The sequence below is a fragment of the Nycticebus coucang genome, chromosome 4 (assembly GCF_027406575.1).
Source record: "Nycticebus coucang isolate mNycCou1 chromosome 4, mNycCou1.pri, whole genome shotgun sequence".
Classification (NCBI taxonomy): Eukaryota; Metazoa; Chordata; class Mammalia; order Primates; family Lorisidae; genus Nycticebus; species Nycticebus coucang.
In genome coordinates this window covers 52,970,311-52,997,550 of record NC_069783.1, presented here as the reverse complement: position 1 = coordinate 52,997,550, position 27,240 = coordinate 52,970,311, and the positions used below count along the sequence as shown (strand labels likewise).

The 27,240-nt window shown below is 37.2% G+C and overlaps 1 protein-coding gene across 1 annotated transcript in view; it reads right to left on the bottom strand.

The window, feature by feature from the left end:
• Positions 1 to 4,806: 4,806 nt before the first annotated feature.
• Positions 4,807 to 27,240, bottom strand: part of C4H2orf73 (chromosome 4 C2orf73 homolog) — a 45,528-nt gene continuing 23,094 nt past the window's right edge. The window contains 3 exon segments of the mRNA XM_053589334.1: positions 4,807 to 5,015; positions 5,018 to 5,177; positions 6,076 to 6,188. Coding sequence (XP_053445309.1) covers positions 4,807 to 5,015; positions 5,018 to 5,177; positions 6,076 to 6,188 — 482 coding nt within the window.

The window sequence follows — 27,240 nt, the reverse complement described above, 5'->3', positions numbered from 1 at the left end:
TGGTTTTTTTGTATAGTTTTTGCTCTTTTATATATTGAGTGATTTTAAGCATACTTACTTTAGAGGGAGGTTGTTCTACTGTTTGTAATTCTTGGGGTGTGAATTCTGCTGACTCCTTTCCCTGGAAGTTTATATTCTTACCTCTTGGGTTTTGTTTTGTTTTGTTTTGAAGCACCTTATCTTGGAATTTCTTCAGGATTCTTCCCACGGCGTCTCGTGCATGCAGAATTATTAAATGTCACAATGGGGCAGTTTCATATTTGTCTCTACCAGGGTTCTTAAAGTTTTCATGGTTTAAAACAGTTTTTCTGTTGCTTTCTTGGTTTGGGTTTCTCAGTTTGGCAGGAGTGTCATCTGGGTGGTAATCAGTCAGCTTCTTCTTCTAATTCCCAAGGTTAATGGGAGGAGATAGTTCAGAATTCTTTTCATAGCTGCAAAGCTCTTCCAGGATCCTGGCTCTTTGCCCAGCTCCACCGCATCTGGGGCCTTCACTCCCATTCCTGCTCAGGTGTTAAAATCCCAACCCCTCAGTTCATCTTCTGATTCTCATTCTTTAGTTGCTTATTTAGTCTCACCTCTTGTTCATTGCTTTTTCATGATCTTTCCCTTTCTGGCACCTTAGGACTTTTTAATGCTTAGTTATAAATTTCAAATATTTTTATTATATTTTATCCAACATTTATCTGTGTTAGGAATGATGAGTGCTTTCCACATCAACTTAGTCCATTATAGTGATAAAAGACTAACAAAAAGCATTTTAAATCACCCAAATCAGGAAAGTCACAGTGTCTCAATAAAAGTGTTGACATCATTTGCTTTCGCACTTCTTACACTATCCTTTTTTAAATTTGTAATGGGCCAGCATTGCCTTGTGGGTTGACATCTGGGAATTAATGGACTGGGCTTTGGTAAATTTAGATTTTAGTCTTGACTTTGTTGCTTGCTAACTGCAGACTTAGAGAAATCACTAACATTTTCTGAGCCTATTAATAGCTGTAAAATTGAAATATTATTTGCTCTGCTTCATAGGATTATTATAAGGGTCACAGATTGAATAATAGATTGAAATTTCTTTAACAATTGACACATGTTATGCAAATTTACACTATTATTACTTTGCAGTGTTAGGTTTAAAAGCCATTACCACATTCATTAGAGTTGAATATGAAATTTCATATTCATTTTTGAAATCTGAAATTATGTGAAGAAGGATCATAGTTTTCATTTTGTTTGGGGGTTTTGGATTTTTGTAATTTGAAAGAAACTCCTGTATCCCAGTAAAGGCTATCATTCTATGGAAACACTTAATGGAGGAACTACTTGGAAATGTTCAAATATTCTCATGAAATTTAAGAGCACTATTTGTACTGTCAGACAGTTATGACTTTACTACACCATGGAATTCATTTTGGAGAGACACACCCTTAGCAGTTAACAGAGACTTGATCCTGGAAATCATCATTGCATTTCATTATGCATTGTCTCAAACAATGGACTCTGAAAGTTCAATTAATATTTTGTGAGGAGCCATAATTGTTTTTTTTTTTTTTTTTTCTGTAGAGACAGAGTCTCACTTTATGGCCCTCGGTAGAGTGCTGTGGCCTCACACAGCTCACAGCAACCTCCAGCTCCTGGGCTTAAGTGATTCTCTTGCCTCAGCCTCCCGAGTAGCTGGGACTACAGGCGCCTGCCACAACGCCTAGCTATTTTTTGGTTGCAGTTCAGCCGGGGCCGGGTTTGAACCCGCCAACCTCGGTATATGGGACCGGCGCCTTACCGACTGAGCCACAGACGCCGCCCCATAATTGTTTTTTAACACAGAAAAGATGACCTCCTATTTGAAAAGATTGAGAACCAACCTAGCCTATGGTAGGAGCCCACTAACTGGGCTGTTTAACCCCAGATCCTCTGCCTCTTGCAAAACATATTTTCTCTGAAGCAGAAGGACTGTGTCAATCAATCCTCAATGATGTTTGTCAGTCACCTATGAGGTCTGTTGCACAGAATTTGTTATTTACCAATGGCTAAAGAACTAAGTTTGCAAATGAGATAAAAAGGAAATTAGAGATTAACTCAAGATGGCAGACTGATCATACACATTTGTTGCTTGCTCTCTAAAGTCCATAAAAATACTTGTGGATAAATACAGATAATAAGATCCATTTTAGGCTTAGTGCCCATAGTTCAGTGGTTAAGACACCAGTTAGGGCACCGGCCACGTACGCTGGGTCTGAAGGGTTTGAACCCAGCCAGGGCCTGCTAAACAACAATGGCAACTACAACAACAACAACAATAGCCAGGCAGGGCCTGCTAAACAATGGCAACTACAACAAAAAAAATAGCCAGGCTCTGTGGCAGGCAACTGTGGTCCCAGCTACTTGGGAGGCTGAGGCAAGAGAATTGCTTAAGCCCAAGAGTTTGAGGTTGCTGTGAGCTATGATGCCACAGCATTCTACTGAGGGTGAGGTAGTGAGATGCTGTCTCAAAAAAAAAAAAAAAAAAAGATCTATTTTATTAGAACTGGAAGGTAGGAAAATTTGTGATCAGAAAAAAACATTTCAAATAAATTTCCCCTCCTCAGAAAAAAAAAATTTTAATAAATTCTGAAAGATATTATTGGAGAACAAATGTTTACACGAAGAAAACTAAAGGGAACAAAAGCCCAACTTATGTGTAGAGATTAAAACCTTTAAGTTTCAATACCTGGTCTGGTATAACAATAAACATGGCTGAAAAGCAAATCAACTAGAACAAAGTTACTGTCAAGGGGACTGTTGCCATTACTTACTGGTGAAATACCATAAGAAAGACAATGAGAGAAAAGTTGAGAGACATAGTAGATCCAAATGTCCCAACATTCAGCTAGTTGTTCCAAAAGGATAGGAGAGAGAGAATGGAGGGGAATGACAAGAATCTTGAAATTGAAAGTGTTTTAATTTTATTATTGCCAGTTTTAAAGTTTTAGTCACTCTTTGTACTGTAGACTCTTGCTCAGTTTGGTTTTCTCCTTTGCATAATTTATAATTTTTGTTTGTGACATATCTTTAGCAGGGATTTTTTTTTATGGATCATGAAAATATCTCTCCAGTGGGATTTTTCATTTGCTTTTGTCAGACGCTGCAGAGATATCACTAGCAGGATTGATTTTTATGTTAATTTTGTGTCCTGTAAGAAGTCCTGGATATAAATCCACATACCAAACCTGAGTGTGGCACATACTCGGGGTTTTACTTTCTCACAAAGAGTTTGTTCACTATATGTAGCTCCAGGAAGAGGCCAATTTGTTTTGCCTCTGGGCATACGCATGGAGAGAAGTCTGCCTTGTCCTGACAGGCCAGCCATTTAAGAGTTCTAGCTTTATGCAGGTTTTAATTCTATCTTTCCACTTTGGAGGCCATAAAGGTTCGTCTCTATTCCAATAGAGATTAATATTCAAGTCCCTAGCCTTCAAGACCTCTTTCCAAATCTGCTAACCACCTCTCTCTTCCCCACCCTCACCAAACCTTGCATTGTTATCGCTCCAATTATATAGTAGTATATCTATACTGTGGAGGACTGTGAAGCTATTAAAATAATAAGGGAGTCGGTATGTGTTGACAAGGTAAGATCTTCAAGATATATACTGATTTATAAGTAAGCAAGTTCCCTATTTTGGAGTGTAAGGGTTTTCTGTTTTGTGAACTTGGCTATATATTTGTTTGGTGTTCCATTTTATTTAGCATTTTGAGGTGTTTGTAATGCAAAGGTTCGCTATTAGCCTTAATCTGCCACGTTGTTAGAACTAAAAGTTCCCAACATACATTATATGTAAAAACGAAATTTGTTCTTTTGCAGCCTATTTACATTTTTAGCTGTAGCCTCATCAATGGTGTAGATAATAGTGAGCAACTGATATATTCCCATGTGAAATTTGTAATTTACAGTAGAGGAAAACTCTGCCCATTTCTACTCATATGCAGTATAACATATCTTATTATGAATACATTATAGCACAGCAAATACACAAAATTATAATAGCTAGTAGAATATTTACCAAACTTCCCAAAAAGCAAAGGTTCAGTTAATGCTAGAAATGATTGGAGTAAAATAGAAAATAATTTAGATAATATTTTAATATTCACAGTACCCATATGCCTTTGAATTTAGTGTGTGTGTGTGTCTTGTACTGGCAGAAATGTGTTTAGATTTTTCACATTTTTGATTATATATGAAGGAGTTCTAAGTTTCAGAATAAGGAGGAAATTTTAAATATATAAGTGAATATTATCCTTCAGTTAGAAATTATATGAATAGTTATGATGTGATTACATTGACCACTTATTGATCAATATGTATAATCTCATGGTCAATAAACTTATGAAGTTGCTATTTTCCTAATTTTACAGATAAGAAAAATGAAGTCTAGAGAGATTAAATAACATCGCTAATGTCACATGGCTTGTATGAAGTGAAGTCAACATTCCAACTCCAGTTTGATTCCAAAGCCGTAACTCATGCCTGTCTAGTAGGGCCTCTCTTCTAAAACTTTTATTGTATTTGTTAATTAGGTTCGTTTTTGTGCCAAAGGAAGTTGTGTTTTACTATAAGTAATGTGACCTAGAAATAATTGTCTCAATCCACCACTCATTGGAGACCACTCTTAAAATTTGGGTATATTTTAATTATCTTTTTCCCTTCTTTCCAGTTCATGTAAATTCTATGTTCTAAGATTATTGATAACTAAAAGAGCAAACATGAAGGCTTGTGTGATGATTGTGAAATTTCCTTATATTCAAGGGATTACATTTTTATCTAAAGAAGGTAATTTATCCTGACTTATCCTGATTTTTTATTGGTAGATTTAAAGGCTCATGACTAGTAAGAACAGCTTCTCCCATGGTTGTTGGAGATATATCTGCTCTCTGCTTCTCCCTGCTCTCCGGACTTTGGGGGCATGCTTTGGCTGCCTGTCTGACGTCTGTTTCTGATAAGTGAGTTTTAGTCTCTAACAGCTCTTGGGAATTCTGTCGGCAAGACCTGGTGAGATCATTTTGCTTTCCGCTGAATTTCCTTTCTCTGTTTTTTTGGACTCTTCTGATGAACATGACCCTGGAGCATTCAATAATATCTCTGTTCCCTTAGGAACTGTTGGCCCACTCCCTGGTTTTATCTCTCTCTGCACAAAAGCTCCATGTCTCTGGAAAGGAAAACAAAGTTGACATTAACCAGGGGAACACAAATTGCTGGAAGATGCAGCTGTGAACTGAGTTCATGGATTAGCTGAAGTCCTAGGGATTCAGGCATTTGTTTCTTTGTCTCTTCACTGGCTGTCACCTTAGCCCAAAGCCAAAGTACCATTGTTGTAATTATTGGTTAACCTTTTAAATCATAAAATAGGGTGCACCAGAAAAAAGGAAGAAAAAAAAAAGCCGAAAGTCAAAGAAGCACATCTCATCATCTCCTATCTTAACTTTTTTATCATTTGGTTGTATAAGACTAGTCTTATAAAATTTATTTCTTGCTTCATGGGTTTTGATGGGTACAACAGAAACTAAGGAACCAAGGATTTATGATTGTATCCCAAATGAAAGCAAATCTCCAATCATTAACTATTACATTTCTATTTGGCTTCATAAACTTTACATGCATCTTCCTGACACACATACACATTAAGCACATCAAAAAGTTTATCAAACTATTTTGATATAATGATGATTATTATTTTTATACAGATGGGGTCTTGCCATGTTGCCTGGGCTGGACTTAAACTCCTAGGATCAAGCCATTCTCTCACCTCAACCTCCCCAGTAGCTGAGACTACAGGCATGTGCCACCATGCCTAGCTATGCTTTGATATTATGTTATGCAAATGATTTCAATAATTTAAGTAAACCAGATTCCAAAGACTGTGATTCAAATTATTGAATATGGCATCATTCCTTAGTTTTACTAAGGCATGTGGCTGGGATGCTCTCCTTACTAATAACTGTTAGTTTATTTAAATAGATTTAGAAAGATAATTATGACTTGAAAAGGCTTAAAGTTCTATCATAAGTCCTAAAGTATTAAATAATTACTTCTAAACATTGTCTCACCTTTCCCCGGATGGGCTCATTAGGAGTTTTCCTGGAGTCGTATTGATGCATAAAGGAGATGTATTCTATAAAACTCTTTTGAAGTTCTGATGCATCAGGAGAGGCAAGTGGAACTAAGAAAAGGAAAAAGATTTTATGAAGTCAGGACGAAAATTAGATTTGTATAAGGAAATGTAATCAATATTCACAATATTCCTGCTTTGTAAAAAATGCTAACACGGGTAGCTACAATGGCTTATGCCTGTAAGTCCAGCACTTTGGGAGGCTGAGGCAGGAGGACCACTTGAGCCCAGGAGTTGAAGACCAGGCTGGGCAACACAGTGAGATCTTGCCTTTACAAAAAAATAAAAGAAATTAGGTGCAGCAGTGCATGCCTGTAGTCCTAGCTATGGGAGACACTGAGGCAGAAGAATCACTTGAGCCAGAGAGATCAAGGTTGCAGTGAGTTACCTTAGTGCCAGTGCACTTCAGCCCGGGTAACAGAGCAAGACCATGTCTCCAAAAGAACCGAGATATGATTCTTTCTCTGTGTAAAGAACTAAGTCAAAAAGACCAAATTAGTCCTACATGTGAAATTTTTTAAAACTAATATTAAATTAGTATTAATATTAATACAATAACACTAAAAATCTATTCATCTTAAAAATCTATTAAGTTTTAGGGAAAGCATAAAAACAATTTATTTGTTAACTTATTATTTACTACTAGAAAGAATATAAAAAATTCTGTGCTGAATCTGAAGTTGTGGCCAAGTGGTTAAGGCAATGGACAAGATAGTCTATGCTAAAGTTACTCTCAACTAGCATTAACAATGAATTGGAAGATGGTAGCATTGCTGTAGTTTTAGTTGAACATATAATTCTTTTCAACTCATCTAGTAATAGAGCCTCTGAAAATTTGCAAAAGTATTAAATTCTTTAAAAATCACTTTTAAATAACCTCTCAGTCTAGGTGATGAGGATATATATGAGTCTCCAGGATGTGGGGGTCAAATTATGAAGAGTCTTTAAAGTTAGCAAGGAGTTTATTATATTGGTTTCTCTATGCCACATATGTTTAATACTTTAAATGATTTTTAAAATTCACTTTAGTTTTATTTCAGGAAAATTATTTAAAGAATTAGAACAACTTCCAGTACTCCTTCTGACAATCAAAAAAAGTTTAGTGAGATAAATTATATTAAGGAACAAAGTTTTTCTTTCTTTAAAAAATGTGCACATAATGAATTGATATGTACCTAGCATATTTATGGAATGATACACAAGAAACTGGTTAACAGTGCTTACTATAGGGAAAGAGAAGTAAAGGACGGGAGGACAGATGTGGAGAGAACTGGATTCATTTTTCATTGCATATTCTTTTGTACCATTTGAATTTTGTACCATATGCATGTATTAACTATTAAAAATAAAATTTTAATTTTTAAAAATTACACCTTAAAAATTAGGAAGAATAGGCTTGGCGCCAGTAGCTCTGCAGTTAGGGCACCAGCCACATACACTGAGGCAGGTGGGTTCAAACCCAGCCCGAGCCTGTTAAACAACAATGACAACTGTAACAAAAAAATAGCTGGGCATTGGGGTGAGCGCCTGTAGTTCCAGCTCCTTGGGAGGTTGAGGCAAGAGAATTGCTTAAGCCCAAGAGTTAGAGATTGCCATGAGCTGTGATACTATAGTAACTCTACTGAGGGCCAACATAGTGAGAATCTGTCTCAAAAACAAAAAAACAATTAGGAAGAATACATGTTATTGTATGAAAGTAAATTATTTTTATTCCCATTTTAAAGAGGAGAAATTTTACATTGAAATACAAAAATGTTTCTAAATTTATATTTGCTAAACATTCATGAATTCAATTCAGTATTCAGACATTGATATAAACTAATTTTATTAGCAAGAATTATGAATATTCAAATACTTATACCTTACATGATATAAAACTGCAATCTTTTCCTGATTAGCTGGGGAAAAAATGTTAACGGATAATATTTTCTTTCTTTCTAATTGAGATCAGCCACTTAAAACTCAAAACTTATTTTCTACTTTATCATTACCTTTCATTTAAGAATACCTAGCACACAAGAACAGAAGTACAAAGATCAAATAACTGACACTGAAAAATCTGTCGATAACTTATTTTTTTCCACCAAGTGGGAAAAGACTACTATTTTTTTGGTCAGTACTGTGATCTAGCTCACAGATCATTAGTATGTTCAGGAACACAATTTGACAACTTCTGCATAACCATGAAGCAGCTCTAAGTTTAGACATTAATCAGGTGGGGTTAATAAAGGTATCCCAAGTATGAGTTTGGGGATAAAATAGACATGTTTTCAAACTCTAGCTCTACCATATTGCTTAGCTGTGTGACTTTGAAAAAAAAAAATCACTTTACTTCATTGAGATTCAAGTTTCTCCTCTTTAAAATGGGAATAAAAATAATTTACTTTCAGAATTGTGAGGATGGAAGACAATGTTCATAAAGTCTCTAGGATGTAGGGGTCAAATTATGGAGAGTCTTCAAAGTTAGCAAGGGACCAGCTCTTTCATATCCTGACAAAGGAGAAACTATGGAAGGAAGAAGGCAGCATGAATCTGATGAACTTTAAAAACACTCTGAGAAACCCAATGGCTTTAGCAAACTGGTGTGAAGGGTTGATGGCAGCTTGAGCTGAAGGGCAGGAAGGTCAGACACTGCCAAGAAAGAACAGGTTGGAGGAGAGCTTTTAAAATCAGCTCTAGATGTATGTCCTCCTGTCCCACCACATTATTGCATTGGGAAGATCAGGGTTTGCCCCAGGGGCACATGATAACATCAGAACAGCATGGAAGTCCCTTCAGGACAAGCAGCTGATGATAATGGGTGCAGGCTGCCTCCTTGGGCATGTCTTCCTCCAACATTTTCCAAGGACATTCAGTGCTGGGGGATTAATAAGATCAAGATATTGCCTTCTTTTCAGTGATGCCATTTTTAAAATAGTTTAGGAGCAGTACAGTGGATTCCTCACTAGAGGACAGGCCTAGCAAAGTGACAGCAAGTAACAATGGTCAAAACTGGTTTGTTGATTCTTGAGGTTCTCCAACCCTAGCCTCATTTTTTCTTTAAATTCTCTGGGAAGCACACAAATCAGACCCTGGCCTTCAGCCTTTGCCTGCAACAGGGAGGACTGCTGAATCCCTTAAGGGAACATGACCTACCATAAATTAGACCATAAATGAAAGAAAATTTTGAAACATATGCTTTGAACATATGCTATGTGAAACAATTTTTAGAACCCATATGCCAAGAATTTTAAAAAGCATAAAAAGAATAAAGTACCATTAATATGAAGTTAGAGTAAGAGGTCATAAAAAGGAATCAAATGTTAGAAATAAAAATATAACAGTTGAAATTTTAAAAAATAGATGGGATAAATAAAAGATTCATGAAGTAGAAAGACTGAGAAGCTGTCTCTGAAGGCAGCAATAAAGGAAAAAGAAATGAAAATATAAAAGAAAAGCTAAGAGACACGAAGATGGAAGTATCAATACCAGAATTCAGGAGAAAGAGGAAAGGAAATATTTGAAGAAATATCCAAGAATAAGAAAGATCAAAGACCTCAGGTGGAAAGCACTCACAGAGTACCTAACAGATAGCAGGGGCAAGAATAAGATGAGTCAAGTGATGCACAAGGGATGCAAAATTTAAGGGGCAGTGGCATGACGCTGAGATTGAGTGGCTCCTTCAATTTTGCACCCTAGACCTCTCATTATCCTCAGTCTTCTCCCTATCCTGCAGCATGGAGAAGGAAACAGCTCACATCTAAAACACTTAATGGAGAAATTTAAGATCATCTGAGACAAAGAAAAAATTACAAATGCTTTTAAAGAGAGGAGGTAGATTACCTGCAAAGGATTAATAAGTAGATTGATAACAAGATGGACACAAGATGATAACCAAATAATAGTCTTTGAACATTAAAAGGAAGAGAACTTCAAGCCTAGAATTTTTATAGCCAGCCAAACTGTCATTTAACTATGAAGATAAAATTTAAAAAGTACTAGCAGGCAAGGAAAGCCTCAGATTTCCCCATAAAACAAACTTATTTTGAAAAACTCTTAGAGGAAGAACTCACATACAACAAGAAATAAATCAAGGAGGGTGCCTAAGATATATGGAAGAAAATAACAAATTCTTCTGAAAAAGGACTAAAGAACAGGAAAATAAGTATTATAAAAACTCATTGTTTAACATATCATTGAAGACCCCGGTGAACATTATAAAAAAGAACAAAAGTATTATAATGATTGCAAAAGAAGAGAAAGTTGTCATTATTTGTAGGGAACATAAATTACTTGAACAAAAAAACCACAAGAATCAATAAATTATATTAGTAAGAATAAGAGTTTGGCAAGGCTAACATTTATAATGTAAATATATACAAATCAGGAGTATTTCTCTACAATAGTGATAACCTACTAGAAAATATAATGAAAAATAAGGCATTCTCAGTAGTAGAAACTATGTACCCTGTTTCCCCCAAAATCTTATTTTAAGGTGTGCTCCCAAAGATGCGCTAGGTCTTATTTTCAAGGGACATCGTATCTTTCCTGTAAGTAGGTCTCATTTTCGGGAAAACAGGGTAGTATAAAGTTTCTAGAAACTAAAAAGAATTCATAAGTACTTTGAAAACTCTGTTAAAGATATGAAAGTAGAATTGAATAGACATTCCATACTCTTGAATAGGATGAGATAGTATAATAAAGGCAACAACTTCTCCTAAATTAATAAATACTATCAACACAACCCAATCAAAATTCTAACTGGATATTTTGAGGAATGTCATAAATTTCAGTGTTTAAATGAAAAAATAAAGGCCCAGAAATAGATAAACTTTGAAAAGAAGAGCAAAGAATGAGGACTTTTCCTATAAGATATTAAGACAAGATGAAAGTCTGTATAATTAAAACATTTTGTTACTGGTCCAAGAATCGAAAATTAACCTAAGTACACAAAAGAGAGCTCCGAGACAGACTCATTTATATAAGTAACCCTAAAAAATTAAGGAGGGTCTACAAATAAATGAGAAAAGTGCAGATTGTTTTATAGATGCTATTCAGAAAATTGGTTCATGCCACGATAAGAAAACGAAACAGGTTCCCTATTTAACACTGCTCATAAAAGTGGACTCTAGGATTAAAGAACTAATTATGGAAGACAACTTTTTAAAAATCAAGAGATGATAAGGAAAACACTTTTGTGATCCACAGGTAGGAAAACTCTTCTTAAACAAAACACCCAATACACAACCTATAAGGTGAAAACGGGATAGACTTGATTATATTAAAAATCAGGGCACCTAGTCAATGAAAGACACCACTGGCAAAGCTAATAGAAATGGCAGATTAGAAGGAGATACTATTTGTAACATGAAAACTAAAGGAACAGAGTATCAGTGGGAATTTCAGAGTAAAGACCTCTGAAAAGCTATTCCTGCCCCAAAGCAATGAGTACACCAGCAAAAATCGTCAAAATCAACTTTTCATAACTCTAGAAATTAACTGAAGGCATGCAATAATCCAAGGAGCATTTATTCAAGAAAAATGGCTTAATCTCCATTATAAAAGCAAACTTTACGACATTTTCACTTGCACAGTTTTAATCCCCTTCTCCCCTCTGCCCAAGCCTTGAAAACCAAGAGCTCTGCATGAAAGTGAAAACCAGCAACCTAGCAGCTGCTGGAAGGACCAATCAAGAGAAGTGTCATTATTTTACCTAGCTGGCCATTCCCTGGAAAATCCATTTCAGTGCATGTCTTTATAGACGTGACTCACTTCTGGCAGTATGAACCACAACCCCCCAACCAGGTGTTTGTTTAAAACAATCAGCGACAATTGTTTAACACATCACAGCTGCTGAAGATGGCAATAACAGTTAGGCAAATAAGAAGCTGCCCCATACTGGAGACTTACAGGCTATGCTTCCTCCTGGCTTAAAATCTGACAACAATATTCCACACCTGAAAAATCCTTGGACAACACAGTTTATATCTACCAACTGTAATGAACACTTTAAGCATGATGAATTTATTACATTGATGTTTTAGTATGTAAATGCATAGAGCAAAATCTCTATCATCATTAAAAGCCCTCTGAAGGAAGCAGGATTGGGAAGCTATTGGTCTTAGATACAAAACTTTAGTTAGGTAGGAACAATGAGTTCAAGATACCTATGAGTATAGTTGGCATTCAGGATCCGCAGGTTCCACATCCACAGATTCAACCAAATGCAGATCAAAAATATTCAGAAAAAATTTTTAATAAAAATAATACAAATAAAAACGATACATATGGTTCAAATATTTGGCCCCTCCAAATTTCAAGTTGAAATTTGATCACCAGTGTTGGAGATGGGGCCTGGTGGGAGGCGTTTGGGTCGGGGGGCAGAACCCTCATGAAGACTTTCTGCTCTCCCTGCTTTATGAGTGAGTTTTTACTTTATTAGTTAATGAGCTGGTCATTTAAGGATCCTGGCACCACCTCTTCCTGCTCTTCCTCTTTCTCTCTCTCTCTCTGTCTCTCTCTCCCCGGGTGACACCATTGCTTCCCCTTCACCCCCTACCTTGATTGGAAGTTCCCTGAAGCCCTTCCCAGAAGCAGATGCTGTCACCATGCCTGTATAGTCTGCAGAACTGTGAGCCAATAAACTCTTTTCTTTATAAATTATCCAGCCTTGGGTGTTTCCTTCATAACATTATAAAACAGGCTAATACAGAAAACAGTAGAACAATTATTTATATAGTATTTATTAATTTGATGTATTAGGTAGTATAAGTAATCTAGAGATGATTTAAGGTATATGGGAGGATATATGTAGGTTATGTGCAAATATCACACCATTTTACATAAAGGACTTGAACATCCTCAGGTTTTATTATCTGTAGGGTCCTGGAATCAGTCCCCTGGATACAAAGGAATGACTATACTCATGTTATAGTTAATAACAATGTATTGTATTAAAAATTGCTAAGAAGAAAGATTTTAAGTGCTTGCACCACAAAAATGGTAAGTATATGACGTGATACACATATTAATTAGCTCAGTTTCACCATTTCACATATTTCAGAATATTATGTTGTTCATAATAGATATATGCAATCTTTTATTTGTCAATTTTTAAAAGCCCTCTGTAATGATCACAATAATACCTACCAAGGGATTAGATTTAATACAAATAGGTTATTAGAAAATTTTTCTTAAAGGGTAACAAATAAAGATTGATTATAGAGTAGTTTTTTGTGTGTGTGTGTCAAATAAAGTTAATTGTTAGCTTTATTGGTGACAGTCTATAAGATACAACTTTATTGTGTCTTTGCAAACAGGATATCTTTCTTAAAAAGTTGATCAAAAATTTCCATACATACAGGTCCATATGATAGTTTACAGGAGAGTAGCTTCTTTCAAAACACTTTGCTGTTTTATGAACACTCAAAACCAATATTTTAGGATTTCCACACTACCACTAAAATAAATGGTGAATTTTTTCAATCCTAACAAGTTTTGGGTTTAAGTATATGTAGAATAAAGCAAATGAATTAATCTATAATTTTTTAATATGTCAGAAAAATATTTGATCCAATGCATTCCTGATGGTGTACCAACAATTTTATGGAAATATTAAGTTTATAAACAGTATTAAAATGGGATATCTGGATTACTATATTTATTAGATTTATAAGGTCTTATGAGATTTATTAGGTTTTATAATATTTATTAGGTTTGATTCATTGAATTTATAGGAATTATTTATGTGTTTAGGAAAGTTTTTTTCTTTTTTTTTTTTTTTAAAGAGACAGAGTCTCACTTTCTTGCCCTCAGTAGAGGGCAATGGCATCACAGCTCATAGCAACCTCCAGCTCTTGGGCTTAGGTGATTCTCATGCCTCAGCCTCCCAAGTAGCTGGAACTACAGGTGCCCACCACAACACCTGGCCATTTTTTGTTGTTGTTGCAGTTTGGATGGGGCTGGTTTGAACCTGTCACCCGCGGTATATGGGGCCAGTGCCCTACTCACTGGGCCACAGTCACCACCCAATGTTTAGGAAAGTTTTGATTGTCAAAATCAAGTTGTCCTTGTAAATGTAATAAAAGTGTTTAAGAAGAGAAAAGAATAAAATTAAGTCAACACACTTGGAATTTAATTGACTGTGCTTTATGAATGAATTGTTAAGGTAAATATCATTTATTCCACTTGAGTTAAACATCAAAGAGCAAGTGAAAGTAACCACTCTTATTTATACAATATTTTTAAAAGGCTTGAGGAAAATATTTTTGAAATTTATTATGTGAAAACTGGAATATTGGGGTGGTGCCTGTGGCTCAAGGAGTAGAGCGCTGGCCCCAAATACCAGAGGTAGCCGGTTCAAACCTGGCCCCGGCCAAAAACTGCCAAAAACAAACAAACAAACAAAAAAACTGGAACATTAATTTAAATCATAAGTAACTGTGAATTACTTTGTACACAAAGGCTCTCTTTCAAATTAAAAATCTTATACTGAAACAGATTACTCTCAAAGAATTGATAATTAGACTGTCCGCAAACTTAACAGAACAACAGAATACAGAAGACAATGGAATAATATCTTATAAGTGTAAAGGGTAAAGAATTGTGAACCCAGAATTCTATACCCAGCTATACTTTCATTAAAAAGTAAGAGTAACTCAAAGACATTTTCAGACAAACAAAGTTGAAGAGTTGGCCACTCCTAAACCCTTCATGAAAGAATTATTTAAGAATATTGTTATAATCTGTTACATTGGTAACCCCAATGAATCAGGTCTTCTAGTATTCAAATCTTTGCACAGTCTCCTCCCTGTAAATGTGGCTGGCCTTGCAATGAGTGTAAACCAATAGAATGTGGCAGAAGTGACACTGTGCCAGGAACAGGCATAAATCTTAAGAAAATCTTGCAGCTTCTACTTTTGCATTCTTGGGAGCCTTGAGCTGCCAGGTAAGAACTCCAGGTAGCATGCTAGAGAAACCACATGGAGACCATTCCAGCATTCCAGCTGAGTCCTCAGAGCACTTGCCAGTTAAATGCAGTCACATAAATAACCAAAGAACTACCCAGTTGAACCCTGCCCAGATTGTAGAACATTAAACGAATAGGATGATTGTTGCTTTAAGCAACTAAATTTGAGTTATGTAGATAACTGAAGCAGAAATACAAGAGATGAAAGTCAATTAAATCAGTTAAATGAATCATCTTTTATATAGTGATATAGAACCCCTCCAAGAATTTCAAAAATAATAGCTTAGAAGAGCATTCATTTCTTCATGTGAACTAATAAAGGAAGAGGAAAGTAATCTGAGCTATTTATAGAGAGGAATTCCTTACCTCCACATTTATCAAATTAAATATACCTACTATGTTCATTTATGCAAACATATGAGACTTAAAGAAGCCCAGGATACTGAGGAATTTCAAAGTGTGAAAACATCAAAGAAGAAACTCATGTTCTTAGTGATTATTCTACTTAAGAATTCAAATGGTACCCAAAGTAATTACGTCAAAGAAGCCTTGTTAGATGAGAACTACAAAAAATAAGGCAAAGTCCATGAAGAATGTTTAAAATCCACTCTGTTTCTCGGAAACTTGATCTAGTTAAAATAAGAAGTTTCTAAACAAGTTGGTCTCTAGCCATTTATATTTTATCAACAATGCCAGGATTTATTCTAATACACAATTTTTTCTTATATTGGTGAAAATGTAGCAGTTTTACTCTGAAAAATTTTCTTTTCTGAACTTTTTATATTTGCTTAAAGAACACTCATCTGTCGTATTTTTCTCCTAAAACCCATTCTTCTCAATAGTATTTATCTTAATCTTATATAAAAGGAGTATGAATGTAAAAATAATAGTATAGATTTTCAAAATATAGTTTTAAAAAAGCAACAAACATTAACCATAGCAAGAAATTGTTGTTATACTAGACCTTGTTGTAAAAGAAGCAACACAAATGATAACCTATTTTAGAAAATGAATTCTACCACTGTATCTGAATTTGTAATTCAAAAGAACATTAAAATATCAAGTGTTTGATAAACAGCCAAAGTTTTGTTTAAGTATGAAATATCCTCACAAATTAGATCAGCCTTTCCAATTAATACAGTTTTATTATAGAAAAGCAAATACGTAGGAACACTCATTCTTACAGGGACTCAGACACGATGGCACACAGCCATTTGTTAACTGACCATGGAGCACAGCCAGGAAATTGTGTGGTGGTACAAGACATAAAGGGCACTTTGAATTGTCAGCACAAGATAACATTGCTGAAATGCCAAAGAGCAGGCATAATTAAGTGGGCTGATGGAACAGAATGACTATGACATGACTTTTAATTGGTATTAGTGCACATTTATATGCACCTTTTTCTATGTTTATGTGCTTATATTAACAATCTGGCACATACAGAGTAGTTTATATACATATTTTAAAATGCTATATTAAAATGCATATTTTAGAAATAATTTTGTATCTAATACCCATATACCAGCTGAAATGTGAACAAATTACAGACCTTGTGCTATGGATATTAGGTTAAATGACATTATGACTTTATTCTATCAAATAATGATGATTATCATTCAACTAATCAAAAATATTTACTGAGTTTAGGCATTATACTAGGCCTTAGGTTACAATAATTATACAATACAAAATTATACACTGTGTTATGTATATTAGGTTAAATTACATTATGACTTTATTCTATCAAATAATGTATGATTATCATTCAACTAATCAATAAATATTTATTGAATTTAGGCATTATACTAGGCCTTAGGATATAATAATGTACTTAGTAATGAGGAATACCAATAAAAGAACAAACAGAAAGGGAGTGAGAGAGAGAAACACCATGCCAGGTCCCAAAGCTAAATTTCAACTCAACACCTAACTCAGTACAATGCAATAATTAATAATAGAAATAACTACCATTTATTGTCTACTCTATGTCAAATGCTGTGATAGGCACTTTACATCTTATTCATTCTCATAACAATCCTGCAAAGTAGGAATTATTATTCTCATTTCACAAATTAAGCAAAACAAGATGAGGAAATTTAAGTAAAGACATCAAGATGGCTTATACTCTCAAGGAGAAAAAGAACTAAATGGAAGCAAAGATATTTACAAAGTTGGAAGCTGGAAAGCAGATGGCAAATGACTTGAGTTGACCACAGAAAAGGAAGCTAAGTGCTGTGAGGATGGGGATGTGGTAAAAATCGAGCCAATTCAGGCCTCAGCATTTCAGGAAGCCTCTGGCATCAGGAAACATCAGATACCTCTGAGGCAGAGAGCAGATTTCTTGCAGGACTCTGGGACTTTCTATCCTGTACTCTAGGCAGAGGTTATGAGGAGTCCTCTCATGGAAAATTAACCAGCTCAACACACTAGAACTACAGACCCTGATTGGGGGGGATCCCTTATGAAATGGCAGGGCCCTGCCTGATTGACCTAAAATGAAGCCCACCTTGCAATGTCACATTTTATTTTATTTTATTTTTTAAATGTTAAAAATACACACCCAAACATGTGAATTTATTTCCAAACAGTTCTAAACGTAACATATACACATTGGATGAATTTGTAAATGCAAAATAAGATCACACCAACTGCTTCTTGATTTAACCGTTGATAAAAACATTCTCACATTTAAAATTTTCTTTAAATTATTTCCTCTCTGTAATATTCAAAACCAAGTTGTGAATATACATCATTTATTCTTTAACATTCTGCTATTTTCACTTAACACTTTATTAAAAGGAAATTTTATTTTATTTGTTTCTATATTATTTCCTACTCTAAGAATCTTGTTGCTTTTTTTTTTATTAAATCATAGCTGTGTACATTGATGTGATCATGGGGCATCATTCACTACCTTCACAGACCGTTTACCAAGTTTCACATATACCCTGGTAAGATGCACCGCTGGTGTAATCCCACCAATCACCTTCCCTCTACCCGCCTCCCCCCTCCCTCCCCTCCCATTCCCCCTTCCCCCTATTCTTAGGTTGTAACTGGGTTATAGCTTTCGTGTGAAAACCCTAAATTAGTTTCATAGTAGGGCTGAGTACATTGGGTACTTTTTCTTCCATTCTTGAGATACTTTACTAAGAAGAATATGTTCCAGCTCCATCCATGTAAACATGAAAGAGGTAAAGTCTCCATCTTTCTTTAAGGCTGCATAATATTCCATGGTGTACATGTACCACAATTTATTAATCCATTCGTGGGTCAATGGGCACTTGGGCTTCTTCCATGACTTAGCAATTATGAATTGAGCTGCAATAAACATTCTGGTACAAATATCTTTGTTATGATGTGCTTTTTGGTCTTCTGGGTATATGCCCAGTAGAGGGATTACAGGATTGAATGGCAGATCTATTTTTAGATCTCTAAGTGTTCTCCATATCTCTTTCCAAAAGGAATGTATTAATTTGCATTCCCACCAGCAGTGCATCTCCACATCCGTGCCAACATCTCTGGTCTTGGGATTTTGTGATATAGGCTAGTCTCACTGGAGTTAGATGGTATCTCAAAGTAGTTTTGATTTGCATTTCTCTGATGATTAAAGATGATGAACATTTTTTCATATGTCTGAAGGCCACGCGCCTGTCTTCTTCAGAGAAGTTTCTCTTCAAATCCCTTGCCCAGCCTGTGATGGGATCCCTTGTTCTATTCTTGCTAATGCGTTTGAGTTCTCTGTGGATTCTGGTTATTAAACCTTTGTCAGAGACATAACCTGCAAATATCTTCTCCCATTCTGAGGGCTGTTTGCTTGCTTTACTTACTGTGTTCTTGGCTGTGCAGAAGCTTTTTAGTTTGATCAAGTCCCAGTAGTGTATTTTTGAAGCTGCTTCAATTGCCCGGGGGTGGGGAGGGGTCCTCCTCATAAAATACTCGCCCAGCCCGATTTCTTCAAGGGTTTTCCCTGCACTCTCCTCTAGTATTTTTATAGTTTCATGTCTTAAGTTTAAATCTTTAATTCAGTGAGCGTTTATCTTAGTTAATGGTGAAAGGTGTGGGTTCAGTTTCAGTCTTCTACAGGTTGCCAGCCAGTTCACCCAGCAACATTTGTTAAATAGGGAATCTTTTCCCCACTGAATGTTTTTAATTGGCTTGTCAAAAATTAAATAACAGTAAGAAGCTGGATTCATCTCTTGGTTCTGTATTCTGTTCCAGACATCTACTTCTCTGTTTTTGTGCCAATACCATGCTGTATTGATCACTATTGATTTGTAGTATAGTCTGAGGTCTGGTAGCATAATTCCTCCTGCTTTGTTTTATTTCTGAGTAATGTCATGGCTATTTGAGGTTTTTTTCTGATTCCATATAAAATGAAGTATTATTTTTTTAAGATCTTTAAAGTATGACAGTGGAGCTTTAATAGGGATTGCATTGAAATTATATATTGCTTTGGGTAGTATAGACATTTTAACAATGTTGATTCTTCCCAGCCATGAGCATGGTATGTTTTTCCATTTGTTAAAATTTTCAGCTACTTTTTTTCTTAGAGTTCCATAGTTCTCTTTATAGAGATCTTTCACGTCCTTTGTTAGATAAATTCCCAAATATTTGATCTTCTTTGGCACTACTGTGAATGGGATAGAGTCCTTAACTGTTTTTTCAACTTGACTGTTGCTGGTATATATAAAGGCTACCGATTTGTGAATGTTGATTTTGTAACCTGAGACGCTGCTGTATTCCTTGATCACTTCTAAGAGTTTTGTAGTAGAGTCCCTAGTGTTTTCCAGATATACAATCATATCATCCGTGAAGAGAGAAAGTTGATCTCTTCTGACCCTATATGGATACCCTTGATCACCTTTTCTTCCCTAATTGCGATGGCTAAAACTTCCATTACAATGTTGAAAAGCAATGGAGACAATGGGCAGCCTTGTCTGGTTCCTGATCTGAGTGGAAATGATTCCAATTTAACTCCATTCAATATGATATTGGCTGTGGGTTTGCTGTAGATGGTCTCTATCAGTTTAAGAAATGTCCCTTTTATACCGATTTTCTTAAGTGTTCTGATCATGAAGGGATGCTGGATATTATCAAAAGCTTTTTCTGCATCGATAGAGAGAATCATATGGTCTTTGTTTTTTGATTTGTTTATGTGCTGGATTACATTTATAGATTCACAAATATTGAACCAGCCTTGAGATCCTGGGATAAAACCGACTTTGTCATGATGTATAGTTTGTTTGATATGTTGCTGGATTCTGTTTGGTAGGATCTTGTTGAATATTTTTGCATCTATATTCATTAGTGATATCGGTCTATAATTTGCTTTTCTTGTTGGGTCTTTTCCTGGTTTGAGGATCAGGGTGATGTTTGCTTCATAGGATCAGGGTGATGTTTGCTTCATAGAACGTGTTGGGTAGTCTTCCTTCTTTTTCTACCTTTTGGAACAGGTTGAGTAATATAGGTACTAATTCCTCTTTAATGGTTTGGTAGAATTCAGATGTGAAACCATCTGGTCCTGGGCTTTTCTTTTTAGGGAGGTTTTGTATGGTTGATGCTATTTCTGAACTTGATATGGGCCTGTTCAACATTTCCACTTGATTCTGGCTAAGTCTTGGAAGATGACGTGCTTCCAAGTATCGGTCAATTTCCTTCAGATTTTCATATTTCTGAGAATAAAGTTTCTTGTAATATTCATTAAGGATTTTTTGGATTTCTGACTAGTCTGTTGTTATTTTGTCTTTGTTGTTTCTGATTGATGAGATTAGAGATTTTACTCTTTTTTTCCTGATTAGGTTGGCCAAAGGTTTATCTATTTTATTGACCTTTTCAAAAAATCAGCTTTTTGATTTGTTGATCTGTTGTATTATTCTTTTGTTTTCAATTTCATTTAATTCTGCTCTAATTTTGGTTATTTCTTTTCTTCTATTGGGTTTGAGGTTGGAATGTTCTTCCTTTTCCAGTTGCTTGAGATGTCCCATTAAGTTGTTAACTTCCTCTCTTTTCATTCTCTTGAGGAAGGCTTGCAGTGCTATAAATTTCCCTCTTAGAACTGCCTTTGCGGTGTCCCAGAGGTTCTGATAGTTAATGTCTTTATTGTTGCTTTGTTCCAAAAAATTGGCAATTTCTTTCTTAATCTCATCTCTGACCCAGATATCATTCAGCATAAGGTTATTTAACTTCCATGTTTTTGTATGAGTATGCAGATCCCTGTTGTTACTCAGCTCAAGTTTTATTCCATGGTGGCCCGAGAAGATGCATGGAATAATTTCTATTCCTTTAAATTTACTGAGGTTAGACTTGTGACCTAAGATGTGATCGATTTTGGAGTAAGTTCCATGGGCTGATGAGAAGTATGTGTATTCAGTTTTGTTGGGATGAAATGTTCTGTAGATGTCTGCTAAATCCAAATGTTGGATGGTTAGGTTTAAATCTAAGATTTCTTTGCTCAGCTTCTTGCTGGAGGATCGATCCAACACTGCCAAAGGAGTGTTGAAATCTCCGACGATTATGGAGCTGGAGGAAATCAAGTTACTCATGTCTGTTAGAGTTTCTCTTATAAATTGAGGTACATTTTGGTTGGGTGCATAGATATTAATAATTGAGATCTCATCATAGTGAGTACTACCCTTAACAAATATGAAGTGACCATTCTTGTCCTTCTTTACTTTTGTTGGTTTAAAGCCTATTGTATCTGCAAATAAAATTGCAACACCTGCTTTTTTCTGATTGCCATTTGCCTGAAATATGGACGACCATCCTTTCACCCTGAGTCTATATTTATCTTTTAAGTTAAGATGTGACTCTTGTATGCAACAAATATATGGCCTGAGTTTTTGTATCCAATCAGCTAACCTATGCCTCTTTAGAGGACAGTTTAAGCCATTCACATTAATGGAGAATATTGATAAGTCTGGTGAAGTTTTGGATATCGAGTTTTTCAAAAGTCCAGTGAGCATTTTTAATCCTTTCGCCAGTGTGGAAATTGGAGTTTGATCCGAAGTTTCTGAGTGAGTTTACTTTGTGGTATAGGATTGGGTTGGTCATTATGGATAGTCTGAGACTATCCTGAAGAGCTGGTTTGGTTATTGCAAATTTCTTCAACATATGAATGTCATTAAAGTATTTAATTTCTCCATCATAAATGAAACTCAGTTTAGCTGTATACAAGATCCGGGGTTGAAAGTTATTTTGCTTTAGGAGATTAAAAGTCAGTGACCACCCTTTTCTGGCTTGAAAAGTTTCAGCAGAGAGATCTGCAGTCATTCTAATATTCTTCCCTTTGAAGGTAATGGTTTTCTTTCTCCTGGCCTCTTTGAAAATTTTCTCCTTCATATTAACTTTAGTGAAGTTAATTATGATATGCCTGGGGGATGTCTTATTGGGGTTGAGTCATGCTGGGGTTCTGAAGCTATCCGCTATCTGAATTTCAGAATGTCTAGGCATGTCTGGAAAATTCTCTTTCATAATTTCATGCAGAAGGGCCTCTGTGCCCAGCAAGGCCACTTCATCTGTTTCTGGAACTCCAATGATTCGGATATTCGCCTTCTTTGAATTATCCCAGAGCTCTCTGAGAGAATGACCCATTTTTGCTCTCCATTTCTCTTCCTCTTTGAGAGTTTGGGAGCGTTCAAAGGCTTTATCTTCGATGTCAGAAATCCTTTCTTCTGCTTGCTCCATTCTGTTGCTGAGGGATTGTACTGTATTTTTCATATCTTTGAGGGCTGCAAATTCTTGCTTCAGTGTGTCTAAGTCTTTGGTGGTTTTGTCTTTAAATTCGTTAAATTCTTGAGACAACTTTTGAATTTCTCCTCGAATTCCTAATTCTACTTTGTTAATCTTGTCTGCAATCCAAATTCTGAATTTGATTTCTGACATCTCAGCCAGTTGTTTATGAATGGGATCTTCAATTGCATCTGCCATATCTTTCCTTGGGGGGGGGTTGATCTATTCTGGTTATTCATGTTACCAGAGTTTTTCCGCTGATTCCACCCCATGGTTGTTTTACTCCCTCTGATTTTTTCCCCTGGGGCTTTGTTGAGGGCCCGTACAGTGTTGTGGCCTGAGAAACTGGGGCCCTGTCTGGTGTGGTGGGGCTAAATGGTTCTGCCTTGTTTTCAGCTGGTTTCTGTTCCACCCTAGTGAAACAGATACTTTGGATTGAAGTCTCAGCTGTGGAGAAATATCAGCAATTAAGTCACCCCGCCCCCCCACCGGCAAACAATTGGAAAAGAAAAATCAAACCTTCCTACCACCGTGCACCTAGGGCATCACCTGATTTGTCCTCAGGTGATTGGTTCAGTTCAAAAATGTCCAAATCAATTGTCTCAGTCTTCACCTGTCTCGGGTGAGAGAGTTTAAGAGGTCTCTGGGAACTGGATCACAGGGGTCTGGTGACTACTCTGGTGTGGCTTGCTCCAGTGCTGCGTGGAGTCAGGAGAAGCCACCCAGCCAATAGATCTGTCTGGGAAGGTTGCTGCCTCCTTCCCCACCTTGCACCACTTCACACCCAGTCACTGATAGCCCTGCAGTTGGCTGACTCAGTTGCCTGTAGTGAATTGGTACTCCAGGAGTTTGCACCTGCCTGAATCACAAGGAAGTCTGCCAGGCCGCTGTGCTCTGCCTCTCTCCAGCAGGAGGAGGTGAGGCCTGACAACCTCAGGCGCTTGATGAAGGTTGAGGGGTTTTCACTCAGGTCCAGTCTCGCCCCTGATTAATGTTACTGACAGAACAGAACAGAACAACTCTGTGGTTCCCCTGCAGAAGAGAAGCTGAATTGAGTTCCAAATCAGCTTGTCTTTGCTCTTGTATTGTCTATAGGCTGATGATCCCCTGAGGGTCAGGTGTGTCTTAGGTTTAGTAAAGCAGACCTCTGGGTCAGCCCCGCCCTGGGAGTTTCCCAGGTTTGCCAGTTGGAGTTGCCTCAGGCAAACTCAGAGTCTCTGGTTGCCCAGGGAAACAGGGGGTGTGGCTTCAGAATATTCAGTATTGAGCCGTATTGCTAGCAAAAGAGGGCTGCTGCTTTATGGCTCAGGCAACCACTGCTCCGGTGTAGCTCCCTTCCGGCCAACTGTCCTCTCTCTGCTCCTGTACCTCAGAGTCTGCACCGACCAGCTGTAGCCCAGCACTGTCTACACCCCTCGAGCAATTGCCCAAGAGTCGGGACCCCTGGGGGACAGGCCTCCAGACCTTGGAGCAAGAACAGAGGGGAGTTCAGGGAGCACTGGGAGCCTGGGGTTGTGGGCAGAGAACACACACAGCTTTACACAGTTTTATGCCTGGCCGTATTGTCACCAAAAGACGGCTGTCGTACTGTGCCTCAGGGAACTGCCCTTCCGGTGCAGTTCCTCTCCGCCCACCGACCGGGACTGGCCTCCAGACCCCAGTGTGAGTGAAGGGGAGCACTGGGAGCTCAGAATTCCAGGTAGAGACTATATACAGTTTATACAGTTTTATGCCTGGCAGGAGGATGCCATGGCACCCTACTAGGGGAGGTAGGTCCAGTTTTTAGAGGGTCTCTCCCATGGAGTGTAGTGGGAGGACCTTTGAACTCTGCCCGGTTGTTTGTGGGGCACTCTGAACCGTTGTCATGGGGGAGGGGACTCCCGTCCGCTTGGTGATGGATTTTGTACCTTTTGTTTGTATCCTTGTGGTCACAGCTCGCCTCAGCGGGGTTGACGTGCGTTCTACAACCTTCTCTCTTAGTGCAGCTCAAATCCACCAGGTTACTTGCTGAATTTTTGTCCTTTAACTCTCCTTCTGGACAGGAGCCTCTTCCCTGGAGCAAGTCAGCGCATGTCCCGGGCACCCGAGGCCCCTGGCCGCAGTCCCGCCACGCTGGGCAGTGTGCGTGGTCAGCTCAGGCCAGCCCCGCCCCACCTGCAGCTGCAGCTGCCGCCCCCACCGCTGAGCTCTGGCCACATGAAGTCCCAGTGTCAGATTTTAATGTACAAGATTTTAACGTACAAGAATAGATAATTAAATTATGGAAATATAATAACAAATACACAGACATAAAGGAGTTTGGAAACAAACATGACTTTCAGAGAGCGTCTCTATCTCCCTGATCTGAATTATAAAGATAAAAGCAGTAGATTCAGCAGATCAAAAGGGGCTGTGTGGGCCACAGTGAGGAATTTGAAATTTATTGGAACAATTTATTGAGAACCCAAAGGAGGATAATGACATGATTTGTGTTTTTGAAAGATCCTTCTGAAGATGATATGGAAAATGTGTAAAGGGAGGAAGAAAGGGGGCAGGATAGTAGTCGCTGTACAACACTGGTTACAGTGAAGACAGAGATTCTGTCCCATCCCAAAGGAATAGGTTTGGGATATATTTTGGAGATCGATGTGTCAAGATTTGCAGATGGACTGAATGTAGAGGGGTGAAGAGGAGAGTTTTAGAATGGCTTCTAGGTTATTCCATTGTGCCCTTGCATTAGTGGGGGGCTACTGGATGCCATATTGATCCCTGCCCCCACCCCCCATACTGATTCTTACTCCACAGATGGTAACTGTAGGAGAATGAACACCATACTTATAAGAACAGTCACTGGTTCTTGAGGGAAACGCTGAGAGCAGGACAGGCTCCTGGCTGGCCTGGAGATGTTTTGCAGTCTTGGGACAAGCCCTCAAGTAACTCAGTGCTCTAATGAGATGAGATCAGTGGCTCATTAGCAAGCAGGTGTTGGACCTTGAACATTTGTGGTGCATCAGGGTGGGAGTCGAGCCGTGGATGGGATCATTAAGCACGTAGTCCTTGTATGTGGGGCCCCCACACCTGTTGTATATTGTTTCAATAAATAGCCATGGGGGAGGTTACTCGAGGCTCTCCTGCACCTCTGGGGAGCCTCACCTCTTGCAAGCTTGTGCTTTCAATCCATGTACCAGCTGTTTCTTGTGTGCAGTGCTGGTGTGGCATCGACAGATAACTTATTTTTTTCTCCCCTTTATGGAAACTTTTAGAATCTTCTCTTTATGATCATTGTTTCACAATTTCATAATGATGTGTAGATATGTATCTTTCCCCCCTTCATAGTAGGAAGTTCTCAGTAGACTCCTTTCAATGCCTTTTACATAGGGAAACTTTCTTCTTATTTTAGAGGCTGTGTAGAGTACTGGCTATGAGTGCAGGTACTGAAATTGGGCTATTTGGGTTCAGATACCAATTATCATCTGGGTTCACTACAACATAGCTTTGGGCAAGTTATTTCAATGTCAGGCTTGCTTTCAAAAGAGTTCAGAACACACCATCTCAAAATATATATGCTCTAATATATTGATCAGGCATCCTCAAACTGCGGCCCACGGGCCACATGAAGCAGTGTGAATTGTATTTGTTCCCGTTTTGTTTTTTACTTCAAAATAAGATATGTGCAGTGTGCATAGGAATTTGTTCATAGTTTTTTGTTTTAAACTATAGTCTGGCCCTCCAACAGTCTGAGGGACAGTGAATTGGCCCCCTGTTTAAAAAGTTTGAGGACGCCTGAATTATATTGTAAAATAGCAGATGCAAGAAAAATATTCTGACCTTCCTTCCATTTTTTAAAAGGATATGAAATTCCTGTGTGAAAGATGTCCTCCCTTCCCCAGAAAGAATCATTCTTATCATCCAGCATAGGAATTTGAGACTGAGGAAAATCTATACAAACCAATCTTGTTAAACTGACCCTTACCTTCCTAGTCACTTCTCCACCCTGTTACCCTAACCCAAACTCCTTTGCCTTTCACATTTTCACAATTTACTCCTCTTTGTCCAACTCAGCATATAATGGTCAACTCTGTGTCTTTGGGTCTGCATTTCCTTATGAAGCCTCCCCTGCTATATAAAACTTGTATTAAATAAATTCATATGTTTTTCTCCTGTTGATCTTTGTGTCAATTTAATTCTCAAGCCCAGTCACAAACCCTAAGAGGGTAAAGGTAAAATTTGGCCTCACCATACTTTATCTGAAAAATGAGAGTATTAATATCAATATTAATAGTATTAGTATACTATTAATACTATTATATTACTATTGAATAATATAAGAGTTGGTATAAGAATTAAATGAGTTAATATTTAGAAAGTTCAATGAAGTATCTGGCAAATGGTATGTGCTCAGTAATTGCTATGTTTTAATAAATATCTTGCCTTCATTTTCACTCC